General features: G+C 35.4%; 1 protein-coding gene across 3 annotated transcripts in view; it reads right to left on the bottom strand.

Annotated features, from left to right (window-relative positions):
- Positions 1 to 15,269, bottom strand: part of LOC107223234 (serine/threonine-protein kinase NLK) — a 145,519-nt gene that overhangs the window by 46,453 nt on the left and 83,797 nt on the right. For all 3 annotated transcript variants that reach the window (XR_006904295.1, XR_006904296.1, XM_046739412.1), the window contains exons 2-3: positions 7,439 to 7,568; positions 6,470 to 6,525 (exon numbers count right to left, since the gene is read on the bottom strand). Coding sequence is in view for 1 of the 3 variants with exons in the window: in XM_046739412.1 (XP_046595368.1) it covers positions 6,470 to 6,525; positions 7,439 to 7,568 (186 nt within the window). In the remaining 2 variants the exon portion in view is untranslated. The remainder of the gene's footprint in view (positions 1 to 6,469; positions 6,526 to 7,438; positions 7,569 to 15,269) is intronic.

Raw genomic sequence — 15,269 nt, 5'->3', positions numbered from 1 at the left:
AAACTTCTACGTTCCCTCATACTTCACTAGTTCTCAAGCTTGCGAACAAAGCTCGTCCTTTATTTCGCGTAAGTGGTACACGACCTAACCTTTGAATAAAAATGCTAGAGAAACTTTTATCTGTAGAGAAATTTTCTAGGTATTAAAATGAGAAATGGAAAGAGAGAGTGAAGTTGGATAAAAAAACGAATTTGAAAAAGAATAAATAAAACTCAAAACTTCAAGTTTCAAGCGTAACAACGTTGCAAAATTTGGATATTCTTCTTCGTAGGTCACAGTTAATAAAGGAAGGAAAAACCAGACCACGAAAGATATCCAACAGATTCTGAAGTAATTTACATAATGCTGCAGAGCCCGTGATATCAAGTATATCGTGGAAATGGAATACAACCAAAAAAAAAAAACAAAAAACAAAACGAAAAACAATTTAAAGGAGAAAAAGCGCAACGAGGTAACAACAAATAATTTATAAAAAGTGAAGAACAAGGCGCAACGTACCTAAATAATTTGCGAGAATGGTTAAAAGCTCGGGCGATTAAAACTTGAGTGCAGAGCGAAATTCTGGGAGGGGAAAGAAAAAGCAGACGGAGGACGAGGAGGATGGTTAGTTTAATTCCACGGTGATAAAAATTTGAGTAGGGAAAACCGGCGTGCGAGAGATTCGCGGGAAATTGTTGACATAGAGGAATATCTACAAACTCGCAGGGTTTGCCAAACAAACGCAACGAGCCTGCGGGTAATGGCTTCTAGTATTTTAGTATTGTTGAGTAATGTTTCACCGTAACTTTGCAATGTTTTATCACGTCGTGCATTGTTTTATCTGTTCGTAAAACTTCACGCGCATAAAACAATTATCAAATACGAATATAGCGCGGAAAAGGAACTTTGAAACAATGCAGGTTTATTGTTCTTTTCAAGAAATTAAAAATTGTTAAATGCATTACCAAAAGTAAGAAGAAAAAGAAAATAAAGTACTCGAAGCAAAAAGCTTAGGCGATATTGGTTATTTATGATTCTTTTTTTTCTTTTTTTTTTATAACATCATTTATAATGATATACTTTACAAATTATATACCTTTAAAAAATTTTGAACCTTGCCGTTAATTTTTTTGCATACTGAACGGAAGTAATTTTTAAACGAAAAACTGACATTATTTTCCGAACGGGAAATACACATTATTAAAAGATAGAATCTTATTGCCAAGAGCTATTTGTTCTGCTGACCAAATGTAATATCGACTGAAGCATTTGATGACATAACTTTGAAAAGCAACGATTATATTATTGTTCGAAAAGTTTGGCCAATAAATATAAACGAATAAAGCGTTAAATCTAAATAATCCATGTACGTACACCGTTTGTACCTATAACATAAGATTGTGTAATATAATTATACTCGAATTAAAACAAGGCGCGCGAAAGAATCAAATAATATATAAGTATTTGAACTTATGTTATAAGTACAAAGAAATATTCGAATACTTGTTACGCAGGAGTGTAAAAATATGAACCGATGGGATAAAAGGGTCGTAGAAGGATCAGAAAAGAGAAGAGTCGCAATATGAAATTTTTAGGGACCCAAAAGTCTGTTTCATACAATTTCAAAATGTACAAGAAAGTCGAAATATAGGAAAAGTCAAGCCAAAAAAAACAGAATCGTGAGAATTATCATCGTCGTTCCGAAGATTCTATATTTTTATAGAGGGGAAAAATGATATGTGAAAATATACAAGTTTTTAAAATACTAAAATGTATGCGATAAGATTTTAAAATCCAGCAAGTCGTATTATAAAAGAGTTAAAATGTAGAAAGATCAAACTAACGAAAGTCTAAACATTACAGAATCGTCAGAATTCCTACAATCTTATTCAATCCAAAGATTCTGTACATATTTTGACGTTCCACATCGTGATCTTCTTACATTTCACCTTCGAAATATTCTAACGATTCTAAATTACAGTAAGATTAAATTCCACCATTTTTATGATAACAATTAATTGTTTTCGCGATTAATTGATACATCATATTCACATATCATTACATAATACGTCGGGGGATGTCCGCAGGTAAAACAGTGTACCGTAGCCGCACTCTTCCTACAAATAAAACGTCACCATCCGCCTTCGAACATACCATACATGGTCCGAACGTGTTACAGCAACGAAATTTTGACGTTTAAAAAAAAAGTTTCTTAACTTCGACTAGGTAAGTTACATTCAAATTAATTCTGACAAATCTATACTCCGGCACGGTAGAAAAATGATTCGGTTTTTGTTTTTTTTTTTTTTTCTTTTTTTTTGAACAATCGATCTTACGACCAACCTATTTTCAAATATTTCAACGTTCACACCCCGAACCGTATCGTACAACCAAAAGTGAAAGTACAAGAAGAAGAAAAAAAAAAAAAAGAGAGCAGGAAGCGTCGAAGAAGAGAGCAAAAAGTTGTCGAAGAGGGATAAGGGAGAGAAGGGGGGGGTAGCCCTTCGAACGAGGGGAAACGCTTTGGTCGATGCCACGCGCTGCACGGCGGTCGGGGCGCCAAGGCGCCGGTATTACGAAAAGGGTGCCAACCCCGGGGGTCCGCAGGGCCAGGAAAATGAGGGAGAGAAAAAGAGAGAGAGGGAGAGAGAGAGAGAGAGGGACCCTCCCTTGGAGATCCCCGCCCTTTTCGCCCCCAGCAGCGAGATCCGCGTTGCACAAGGGCCGAATTTATGCCGACTTAATAACCATTGGAATCGATAAGGGCTCGAGGCGCGGCTTTGCGCTATTTCGCACCGTTCGGGAGAGACGAGGAGGACGGGACGAGAGCACAACAGCGCCGGGATAAAACTCGAGCTGCAGGAGAGGCAACCACCCAAAACTTGTTACATTATGTGGCGTGGATAAAGCTGCCGTGGCCGTCGGGTTACTAAAGGCCGTTATACCCTGGCTGCTTACTAACACGCGTGAATACCAAATCCATGCAGTTGTGCGTGATTTCTGACCGTGTGAATAGAGCCGTAGGTGTAATCCCGGTCAGCAGCTGCATATCTCTGTAATTTCGAATGGGGTCCGGTTAAGGAACAAACGGTGAAATTGCTCGCGCGTTTTCGAATTCGGATTTTATTTGCGCGATGGTAAAAAGTAAGACGGTGCAGTTACGGATATACGTCATCGAGGCAAAAATTGAAGCGAGAAATAAAATCAGGGACTGTTATTTGTACATAGGTGACTTGTAAAATTGCGGGTACCTACAATTGATATTTTTATACGATCTTTTTTTTACACGTACGTCCGGGAAAGAATATTAATGGAACTAATGAGATAGAAATTTTTACGCTACTTATCCTGATTTTATTTACATATGGATCTAATTAATAGATCGATAAAATTATATGTGATTAGATCATGTTGACCCTTAAAGTCACACGTTCTTGTGCCTAGTCAACTTTTATTACACAATAAGATAGTATTCTGTGGTTTTTGGGATCGCTGATTACGAGTCTGAAATTAAATTTCGAAAATTCAAGATGGCGAGTTCAACATGGCGGATGGAAATTACAGATTTGATCGAATGCGGTCAAAAAAACTCTACGCAGGAGTCTTCGGGGTCGCTGATTGGATTCGCCCTGCCGAATTTTCAAAATCTCATTTCAGATTCGTAATGAACGACCCCAAAAACCCCTAGATAGATTTTTTTTCTCCGGATTCGATCGAATTTGAAATTTTCGTCCGCCATATTGGATCCGCCATCTTGAATTTCTAGAATCCGATTTCAGATTCGTAATCAGCGACCCTAAAAGCTTTTAATTTATGCAAAACATGTATATATGTTCAGAGGGATAACTTTCTCGGAAATAAATTATTCCTTCAATTTTCACGTTGTTTGCAATCAATTCCTTTCTAACAATAGTAATTTCCATTATATCGGAATAATCACTCTCGAGTAGTGAAAACCTGTTGATATACTATCAGAAATAGTAAAAATATGAAATATGTTGAAAGGTTCTCTGAATATACAAAAAAATGGATATAGAATAGGTGGTAAGAATACTTGCCACTATGACTCAAAGGATTAAGTGGAGACAAGATTTGAATCTAATTAGATCGGTTTAATTTTTCCCCGAGGAATTAATGGCAATTATTGTACCAGCAATATTTCGCAACAGAATATGCAACAACAAATTTCCGTCCAATTGCTATCGCAGATTTGTAAACATTTTTTTTTCCATTTTCAACTCTCTAATTAGCAGGGTAATTATACCCATTCTTTATCATCGATCTTCGACGAATGTGACTGAATTTTTTTAACCCGGTCGAAAATTGGATTCCTTTGAAGAGTGTTAACCAAGGATTAAAGTGGCAATCTCGAAGCGGTCGATCCACGGTAAACATTAAATTCCGTGACATACAGGGTGTCAGAAAATTGAAGATTAGCAAATCGTGTCGAGAGTTGCTGCCTGGATGATCGTTTGTTTCGAATACACCGTCGACTAATCATAATACGACATAAAAACTTGACGACGAATCGCGTTATATCAGCCAATTCATTTCGCTAAAGTTACCGAGAACTCGATTTGCATGTATTGATTACAAACAACAACGACGTCTGTGATTCGGAATAAAAGAATGAAGAAATAAGCCTCGAGGTTGCAAAACCGGCGTAGTCCGAAATATTTCAAGCGTCTCCCGAATAAGTAAACTCGAGTTTGGATGTGTGCTCGAACATCTGAATCAGTCATGAGAAATACAGCCGACATCCGACTATGTATAATATTGAATATACCTGTAAATGTTTAAAATCGACTACGGACGGCCGATTGGAGGCGGTAAAAATTTACGCTCGACAAAGCGATGCGATGGGGCTTCGACTCACGATCGGATCCTCGTCGTGGGGTTTCTTCGACGCGACCGATGCACAGTTTTTGCGTGTATTCTATGCATGTAGCACAGGCGCACGCGTGAAATATTTCACGTCGAGTCACGGGGTGAAAAACTTTACAGTTTTATAGTTTTTTGTCAATTTTTCCTCTCTCGTCGATGTAATATTTTCAAATTTTCAGTTTGTTCGACACCTTCGCAATTCGCGTTGAAAACCTCGAATGGGTTTATTCGTATTTGGATATTTCATTTGCTTAACGAATGTCAATTTTTATCTACAGCAATTACAAACTTTCGAGTTTGTGAGATATTTGACAATTTAGTCAACACTGTGAGAAGTGGACCTAAATTCTTTTTCCAATTTTTCAAAGTCTAGAATACTTTACACAAAAGTTGAATGAAGAAAAAAAAAAAAAAAAAACCAACTAGTCTTCGCAAGGAGGTTTACAATTTGGTATCTGATTTACTCTGTCTCAATTCTTCATATGAATTGATACATACAATGAGATTCCTTGATTTTCACCATGAACAGAGTTGGAAAACAATTAAACAAGTTCACGGTTAAATTTGCGAAATTTGCACGTATCGTACGTAAAGAAGCACAAATTATTCCAAGTTAAATAAATTAGCCACTTTCGATTACCTTTTGTCACCTCGGTTGACAAACTAATTTCTAATTTTGTTTCAAGTGAATTACACGTACATATAAATGCAGATGTGTCTCAATTCTCCGAGACTTGAAGAATGAATACGTTTGTATATAATTTTATAATAATATACTGTATACTTATACAGTGAATCATTGCTCTTTGAAGATGGAAAATAACTTTTAAACAAGATCCGAAAGTTAATATATCAAAAACGTTTGTGTACATTTATCCAAAGTGGGAAAGAAGAATTAAAAAAAAAAAAAACACCACGAAACTTTACGAAATCTTCATCAATCTTCGAGCGCTTGGCTGCCTGTTGGAATAAACAAATGGAATAATAAAAGAAGAATGAAAAAAAAACCTCCACGAAGTAAAACAAGAAAAAGCGATTTTCGGCAACAGCGTCACACTGTATCAAATCTGTCTCAAAAGTTAGATAATAGAACGGATTTATGTTGTTTAAAAACGGAAATGGAACTTCATTATAATAAAATATGCGCGATTTTAATGTTAATTTATTGAGATCGATCTTCACTCGGTTCGCTTCTACGCAGTGGATGGGTATTGAAAGTTGTGTCTTAAAACTTATGTGCATTGTTTTCGGGAAGTTAGTTCTGCGACTAAGGCCAGTCCTTCATCGTTCGCGAAGGTAGCTTCAAAACTATTTGCCCTATTGCTAGATAAAGTTTGGGAATGAAATTCAACAACGTACCTAATCTGCCATTATCTGGTTCCAAAAGTAGACATATATAACCATATTTGCATTGAGAATTGTTTGAATTTTGTTTTTCGCAACGTCAAAGATTTTTTCGGTTCTTTCATTGAACTGAAGATAGTTTTTTTTCTCTCTATCGTATCAACCGACTCGACAAGCATATTAATGATAAATGAAATTACTGAAAAAAAAAAAAGTAATGGCTAATAATATAAAAATATTCGTTAATAAATGAAAAGTATACATTTCCTGGAAGAAGTCTAGATGCGGTGGCTGAAGTATGTCCAGTGCAGATAGTACCTGAAACAGAACCAAAAAGATCAATCAATACTCCATCAGGGCGGCCAAAAATTTTTTTTTTTTTTTTTTAGAAAAAAAAACGGTCCAGACTACTTCGGTGGAAATCCAGTTTCTCCTTTACCAAATTCAATATAACAAATGAAACCACAAATTAAGGTATTTCCATCCGTCGCAAATTGGATATGAATATTTTGATCGTATGGTACTTGAAAATGTACCGAATGAATTTTTGGCTGTCGATAATTTTTCCTCAATTTCTCAATATTGTCTATCGTCGTAAGGATGCAACGTATATGCCTGTGACGGTGGCACGTTGGCTTTGTTTTCCGAAGTTTTGCGATGTGCGATATGTGCCAGTCTAGTGCTCGCAAGCACACGTCGAGTAACTCTGGTTAGGTTTCAAGTGGTTCGGGTACCCTGTGCAAACAGCGAGATCGCAAACGTAAGCTTTAATTACAGATTTCGTTGAGGAGGAGACGGGACTCCGCCTACAACAAAGACACTAGCTAAAGTTTCACAGATTTTCATCATCCACTACCGGTGCAGAAATCCTCAGACACACTTGAAAACCGACTCACGTCCTGTCGTTTTAAACGGCTCTGTGGGTTTTAGTCTAGTAAACGAGAAAAGCGCTGAACCACTGGCCCGGTTTTCCAGTCGTCATTGCTGGGTGAAAGAATCCGTTTTCTGTGATCAATATTTCGACTCAACGACTCGAGATATAATTGAGGAATAACTGACGATTGGAATTCGATACCTAAAGTGGGCAATTGAGAAGGGAATTGGTGGAAAAAAGAGATACAATTAAACGACGAAAGAAAAAAAAAGATCTTTCAAAATCAGCGACGTGTTGTGAAATGTGGTTTTTTTACGAGCGGGCGAGTGATGATAAATTTGTGAAAGTATAACTTACATTTTCGTGTTTGAAGAAGCACAACATCTTCAACTCTCGAAACACTCGTTTACTGCTGACGAGGCTCTGAAAGACGTTCGGCAGTTTTTTAAGCGCCACTCGACGACCGTCCCTGGGATCTGTGACAGCCCTGAAAATGAAAATAAGATAAAAATATTTCTCAACGCTATACTAACAATCGTCAAAAAGTTATCGCAAAATTCGTACACGAGTTTGATTCGTTCGGTGAATTCAAAGAATATTACCAAGATCTCGTACCGAATGCGAGTAAGACTGTACAAAATTTTAAACGGTTAGTTCATTTAAATTGTTATCTAACAATAAGTCGAATAAATCACACTCTTTTCAAAATCCATTGAAGATCAAGAGTTCGCGATGTGACGTAGAGTCAAATTGGAAGGTCGTATCGAATTGCACAACGCGTCCTTGCTTCTCCTACATGCAAATTAATAAGTAACTGCGAAAGGCGCGACGTAGATATAAATATGTAAACGGTTGGGTGTAAATTCGAGTAAAATATCTCGACGTCATCGCGTAGGCTGAATTGCGTAATCAACAGTAGAGCTTGTAACCAAAGAAGAAGGAAATTACACGTTGGTAACTAAGGTGTGGACGTGACAAAGCGCGGACTTGATACAGTTAAGTTCCTTCTGTCTTCACCCTGCCTACGCTTTGAGAGAAGCTTCCACGTGCCTACGAGACACGTGCGGAATCTTGAGGGGTTGACACATTGCTGGTAAGGAGATATCCGTTGGTAGAAAAATAGAAGTTTATCATCGACCAAAAGCTTTTCGAACACGGGACACTCGATTGAAAACGAGGAAGAAAAAAAAAAATAAATAAAAATAGGTTGGTAGAATCACCGGCAACGTTATTGGCGACAGTGACAGCGAACACGATTGAAACCAACGTCTCTGTCAAGCGATAGAAATGAATCTGAGCAAATTTGAATAACCAAACTAAAATGGTATCAACTACTTGCGTAAAATGAAAAATAAATAAATAAAAATGGAGGAAACTCTGGTGGTTTTTATCAGATTTTAAAGTTTTCAAGCTCGATAATTACATTCTCGCGTATCATGTGATACTTGAAATAGATTTTTATCGCAGACAAGATTGAAATCAGCAAAGCGCAATCTCGGTTGAAAACTAAGAACTTAAATATTCACTTTTTCTTTTTTTAAAAAGGATTTTCCGAACTGAACGATATTCAAATTGATGTATAAATGATAATCCTCTAAGTCGGTGTTTTTTTTTTTTTTTTTTACAAGTGAATTAACAAAGCGTACGTTGAGCATAAAACTTGAATCTCACATATCGTCAACTTTATGAGGAAGTGGATTGATAAACCCACAGTTATGATAGCAGCAATAATTAATCATGTGTTCCAGACTCCAGTTAGTTATAATTCTATTGTTTGACGTGGTTTGAGCTTGCAGCCCAGCCCCTGGAAAACTGAGAAACCGATTTTAACCAGTCGACATTTTCACCGTCTCTCTTCTCCCGACTGCGACTATACAATCTATACATCGAACTAAAAAATATCGCATACGTACACCGTTGTAAATAATATATAGAAAGTTTGAAAGATAATGAACTGACGTTAAAATCAGCACTTTTTAAATTCGATTTGCACTCATTAAAATTAAAATTAAATTAAAATTTTCCCGTCGTGATTCTCGTTAATATTCATGCCAAAAAAAGCACAAATTGAAAAGAAATTCCTCGTTACAGTTAATTCAACAGTTATCCTGTGACTCGTACGAAAAATCTATTTCATTCGGAGAAATGTGAATCAGCTCAATAAACGAGGCTGAAGTTGGTAACGTTAGCGTAACGAAACATTATGGAAAAACTCATTACCGCGCAATTTTAGAATGACTTCCAAGAAGTCGTCGTTGCAAAATACGAGTATATTTTATTTATCACTGTTTACTAAATTTCAGACGTTCGCTAAAGTTGCGCAGTAACGATTTTACCGCGCATTTTTCCTAAACATGCATCGCTACAGTAAACTTACTAACTTCATCCTCATATTTATAGAAACTACGCTCAGCTTGGTTAAATTAACTAATATTTTATTCAATGAAACGAATATTTTGTAAGTTATAAGTAGTACGATAAGGAGAGTTCTGCGTACAGATCCCGATACCGACATCTTACCGACATTTTTAGCCGCTTCAGAGCTCAGACACAAACTCTTTTTTCGGTAGTGGGTTATCCCCACTCTGGTCTACTTTATCGATCATCGGGAAAAAGGGTTTGTGTCTGAGCTTTGAAGCAGCTAAAAATGTCGGTAAGATGTCGGTATCGGGATCTGTACGCAGAAATCTCCTTATTATACTACCGTTATACAAAAGGTTAACGATTACTAAATTACTTGGAACAGATAGATGAATTTTATAAATCAGCAGGATTATACGCCGAGTCGATTAATTGATTAATCGGCCCTTACTTGAGTCGAAGCCTAAGATAAATCGGTTAATCGCACAGCGCTATTAAATCACACGTATACTTGAAATTTCAAATAAAATTCCGTGGGTATTTTCGTAACGTATTATCCTGATTTTCATCAAACAAAGCCTGGGCACTGTGATTTTGAGGAACTGCGAGTAACAGCTCGAGTTTTTTCTTTCATCCTACAATAATTTGCGCTGTATTGCTTAACTGGCGTCGTGAATAATGGTAATAACGTTGAGTAAGGATAGCAGTGACAGAGAAGTGGAGCTTTGATTAGTGTAAAACGAGGAACAGGTGATTCACTCTGTTCTATTAATCACCGTCGTCCCAGACAACGGTGTGCCTACTGAGAACTCTGGGATCTACCGCCAGGCCTTATCTCCGATTCATCCTTCACGCAGAAACGCGTGGGACTTAGGAAACTCGCCAAAACACATTTCGAAAATAAGATGAAAATTTGCATGAGGAACGGAGCTTGACTGTCGTATAATTTTTTTCGTTCAATCCAATCACACGCCTAAATTGTTTCAGAATATGGTTTAGAAATTTTATTGAAATTTTCGACAGTTTGAGATAAGTTTAAATAATGGCAAGAGAGTTCCGGAAAGAAGTGAAAATTTATTTGAAATCAATCAAAATTTAGTCAGTTTTAGTGTATTTGATAATTACTTAAACATCACCACGTGAGTAATTAAGGTTATTTGTTTTATTTTTTTTTAATTATCATTCATCGAATGGAATAAATATTTGACCTTACAACTATCTTAGGAAAATTTGGTACAATAGTTTTGTAACTTGTCCATAAGACAATCGCTTGTCATGTTTTTGTAATTCAATTTGACTGAATAAAAATCGTTTGGCGTTCTAATTTATTTTCACGAAGAAGCTTGCGGGTTGATTATACAGCGATTAATGCAGACGGTACGTGTATATCCGAAGAGAGAGCGTAGATACCTAGATTTTTTTTACATTCAGCTAATTGCAAGTAACTAAGAATTTACCACTCGTACAGTCTGAACAAAAATGTATGGAAACCAGATGTTTTAAGACCGTGCAACTCGAGCTAATCGACCTAAATTCAGTGAACGAGTATTTTTCTTCTTCGGTGCGAAAAATATTAACCCATCAATTCCAAGATTGAAAAAACTGATCACAGTAGGTTTCATAGATTCCATGAGAAATCACAACAGGTGTACAAAAAAAAAAAAAAATCCGCCCAATTTCGATGTATACATATATCGTAAATTACTTTTTTCGTAAATAAATTCTCCAGAAATCCCTAAAATGGAATTTGTTGGTAAAAAAATAGAGCACGTAGAATTATTATCCATCTTGTGATATGTTGAAGGAAAAAATAGATCGATGGCGTTTTCCAAATCTATTCTAGGGGATTTTCGAAGAATTGGTTTAAAATTGGAAGTAACGTTAACTTTTCATGATTGAATAAACTGAATATCTTTCTTTTTTTTTTTTTTTTTTTTTTTTGAAATAAATTATTCTTTGATGCTATTTACAATCGTGAACGACAATCTATACATACATCATAAGCTTTTTCATCCAATTTTCCATATTTCCAGTGTTTCCCGTGCTGAGAGAATATCTCTTTCAATGAATTTGTCTCGATTGACGTTAACCGCGCCTTTCAAACTTCCGCTTCATTGCCGAGACTGTACCCAGTGATACATCCTTAAAGTAAGACATATTACGTAGGCATACGAACGATTTGAGAGGAGAACGCTCGGAATTCGGCAAAACTTTCTGCATACAACATCGTAAGTGCACCTATACATACATGTAAGGCCCGTTATATGCCTGATAGGCAAGTATTCGCGTGAGTGTAATTTTTAAATCACAGCTCGATAATTTTCGTTAAATTTTTGGTACGAGAGATTCCGCGATGACGACGTTGACCCAAATCCATGCGCGAATTTCTTAATTATTCAAATCGCAATTAAGACGTAATCGATATATATATACATGTATATGTATACATAATGCAAACTTGAGTGCCGGTATATAACTTTAAACGTATAATATATAGTAAATATATTGTATTTATGTATACGTGTCCACGCCCTAGATTCTGCGCACAGGTCAATGAATATATATACGATATATATATACCTAGAGACAATCAAATTGCTCTTTCTGTACGGTTAAGGCAACGTACAGTAATTAATACAGTCACGTTTGTTGCTTCCGTCGTTCAACAACAACATTGAAAAAATATCAACGCAGTCGGTCGTTCGATTAAAAGCTTCAACAGTTACGAAGCGTGGGTGAAACCGGTGAAACTTTCTAAATAAATTTTCAACAGAGATTTGGAATTTTTGTCTCAAACGTAGTTTTCTCTCGCTAAGCATTAGCTTGGAGTGATTTTAATTCGGTAGTTGAAAAAGACTTGTTTTAAACTTCGACGATTATACATTAAAAAAAAAAAATAAAATATATCTAAAATTTATATATTCAATCGAAACAGTAGTCGTCAAACTCAAATATTTTCTTACCACTGATTGAAAATAACGAATAATCTGAACGTCGGAAGATAAAACTTCGGGGAAATATTATTACAAATACATCGCGTGAAATATTCGAGGTTATAATCGTGAGAAAGAATCTGAAAAGAAATTGGTAAAATCATCTGGTTTTATTATTTTTCAAGATTGAGAACATCTTTGACGAATGTAATGAAAAAATTTTCAAAAAATACTTCTGTAATTATCGGTTAACAAGGAAATTCGAACGGCAAATGTCACTATTGGTTTTGTTTTTAAAAAACCAAATCTAAATAATATGAAAAACATTTTAATACACCGAATCTAATAAACGTTAGAGAGCAAAAGTAAATGGCGACACTTTTCGTTGTCACACAATTTCAATTTCTATACTAAATGTTGAAATGACAGTATTCTTTTTGTCTAGGCATAGGCGTCTTCACATTTGAGCCGTTGGAGTATCTTTGTTCCATACCGACGGAAGAATAAAACTTGATATTAAGACAGTTATAAAGACTACGTAGTCGACGTAATATGTGTGCCACGACCTGAATAACCATTTCTCACCGTGCGAAGGTTCTTCTTCGTCTTAGTCGATAAACTGCGTTTATTATATTTAAAATGTACGTCCGCGTGATACAAATAAAACTGTATCCTGCAGTTTAACGCGAAAATTAACTAACCTGAATTTATCATAAAAATGAAGAATAAACACATTTTGACTCACTCTCACTTGCTGTTTATCAATGAACTGAAAATTTCTTTAAATCCCAAAATTTGAACACATATGACAGAGACTGTTTTTGTTCAACCGTAAGTTTTTATTCTTTTATTCGCTAAACAATTTAATTGTCCTTCTAAATCGACCGCGATCAGCGAACATTGTGATGAAAATTATACAGACACTGAAAATCATCCTCCAGTAAACGATTGCAAAATAAAACTTTCTCCCTCTCTCTCTCTCTCCCTGTTTTTCTTCAGTCATGGTTACCTAGACGAAACTATTTAAAACCTGCATCATTCCAAAATCACCGCCTCTTTTAACGTTCATTCCCGCAAATACTGTTGTGCTTGTTATTTTTACATAAATGTTAAGTTAAATTAAATATGAAACCATACATAGTACAACACACAGATAAAGTTTATAAAAATTAACCAAAGAAGAATATAGTACAGAAAAATTAAACTTCGTTTCTTTCTTCAAAATTGTATTCTCCGCTTGGATTCTACGACTTGTAATAAGATAAGCTTGAATAAAATTCACTGTTCAAATCGAAAATGTTCATTAATTTGTATAATATTTCTATTGACGGACAGATTTATTATTATAATTGTGTGTGTGTGTGTGTTTTTTTTTTTTTTTTTTTTTAAATCACTGTATTATTTTCCTTTCCAAACACGGGGGAAAAACGTAAATTATTCAGTCACTTTCCAACGGTACTCAAAGAACTTAAATTCGTTACCTAAACGTTTCCACAACACGGATATCTTCTCTCGTATCGCACCTGTTGGTACTATGCGAGACAATTCGTAGATAGACTAACGTGAGTAATAAGAGTATTGTAATGAACAGTGATCAACGTGCGGCGGTTCTTATAGTGTGATTTATTTTTTTTTTTTAATTTTTTTTTAATTTATTTTCTTTTTTTTAATACACTGACAAGAAGCCTGGTCGGCTAGTCGGTTGGCCAGCTGCGAGAAAATCACCTGCACCACACCTGTCACCTGTTCAAAGGCACACGCCACGCGTTTCATCTTTAAGAACATACCATACAATTAAATAAACGTACCTACAAACATCGATGATTCGATTATACGTTTACGATTCACACTCTGCCAGAGGTGCTGTTGAAGATTAATTTTCACCTAAGTAGATACAGACTCTTCGTTGAGATTTTTTATTAGTTGATTGTTATGACAGGAAGTCAACATTGTCGATATATTGTCAATTTTAATTCAGAGGCTCGTTCACGAGTTAGTCAATTTTTTTTCGAATCCACTTATCAGACTTCGATTTTGGAACATTGATTATTATAAGTCTCGGTTGTTTGATTTTACCATTTCCAGACTCTTTTCACTGCGCCTGAAACATCCTTAAAAGGATACTACATTACGTTTATGTCAAACATGCAGTTTTTGGCTACACAAGCAAAAAAAAAAAAAAAAATTAGACGACCTAGTCTGATTTGCACTGAGAAGAAAACTGTGTTTTGTTCTTACAAGCGAATCTACGTAATACTTGTTCTCCTGATACTTTTCATCCGATCAATAATTTGTTTGATTCAAAGAAGACGTACCTGAATCTAATAAATTTATCACGAGCAATGCAATGGTTGTTTGATTCAATTATTTTATTTATTCTCTTTTCTAATACCAAATAAATATTGACTGAGAAATAGTCAAATAATTGAAACGTTTTTAATACCAAAATATTTACCTGGTTCAAATAAAAAATGTACAATTTGGGTAAATTTTACTCGAATCGAGTAATTATTTTGGGTACTCAAAGCACCTCACATTATTCGCATAACCCTTAACCAATATTTACTTTTTGTTAGAAAACAAAAATTGAATCAAACAACCATTGCATTGATCTTAGTATCGTTGATCTAAAATAAAGAAAAAAAAAAAAAAATCAGAGACAAAATACAAGTAAATATATTTACTTTTCTAAAAGCATTTTTTATTTTCAATATACATTAGCGCAAAATATATAAGCGATGATCAGAAACTCGGCGAGTTTGTCCTCGTTAGGATACAAATACACACACCCGTAAACTAGTTAGCCAAAAGTTAGGTTAAAGCTTATCCGTGTAAATATCCGAGAGCACTTATACCGATGCCAAAATCCATTAATCGATAGGGTGACAAAACCG

The sequence above is a fragment of the Neodiprion lecontei genome, chromosome 5, assembly GCF_021901455.1.
Source record: "Neodiprion lecontei isolate iyNeoLeco1 chromosome 5, iyNeoLeco1.1, whole genome shotgun sequence".
In the NCBI taxonomy this organism is placed as follows: Eukaryota; Metazoa; Arthropoda; class Insecta; order Hymenoptera; family Diprionidae; genus Neodiprion; species Neodiprion lecontei.
Note: the sequence above shows the minus strand (reverse complement) of the source record. Positions and strands in the feature narration are given on the sequence as shown.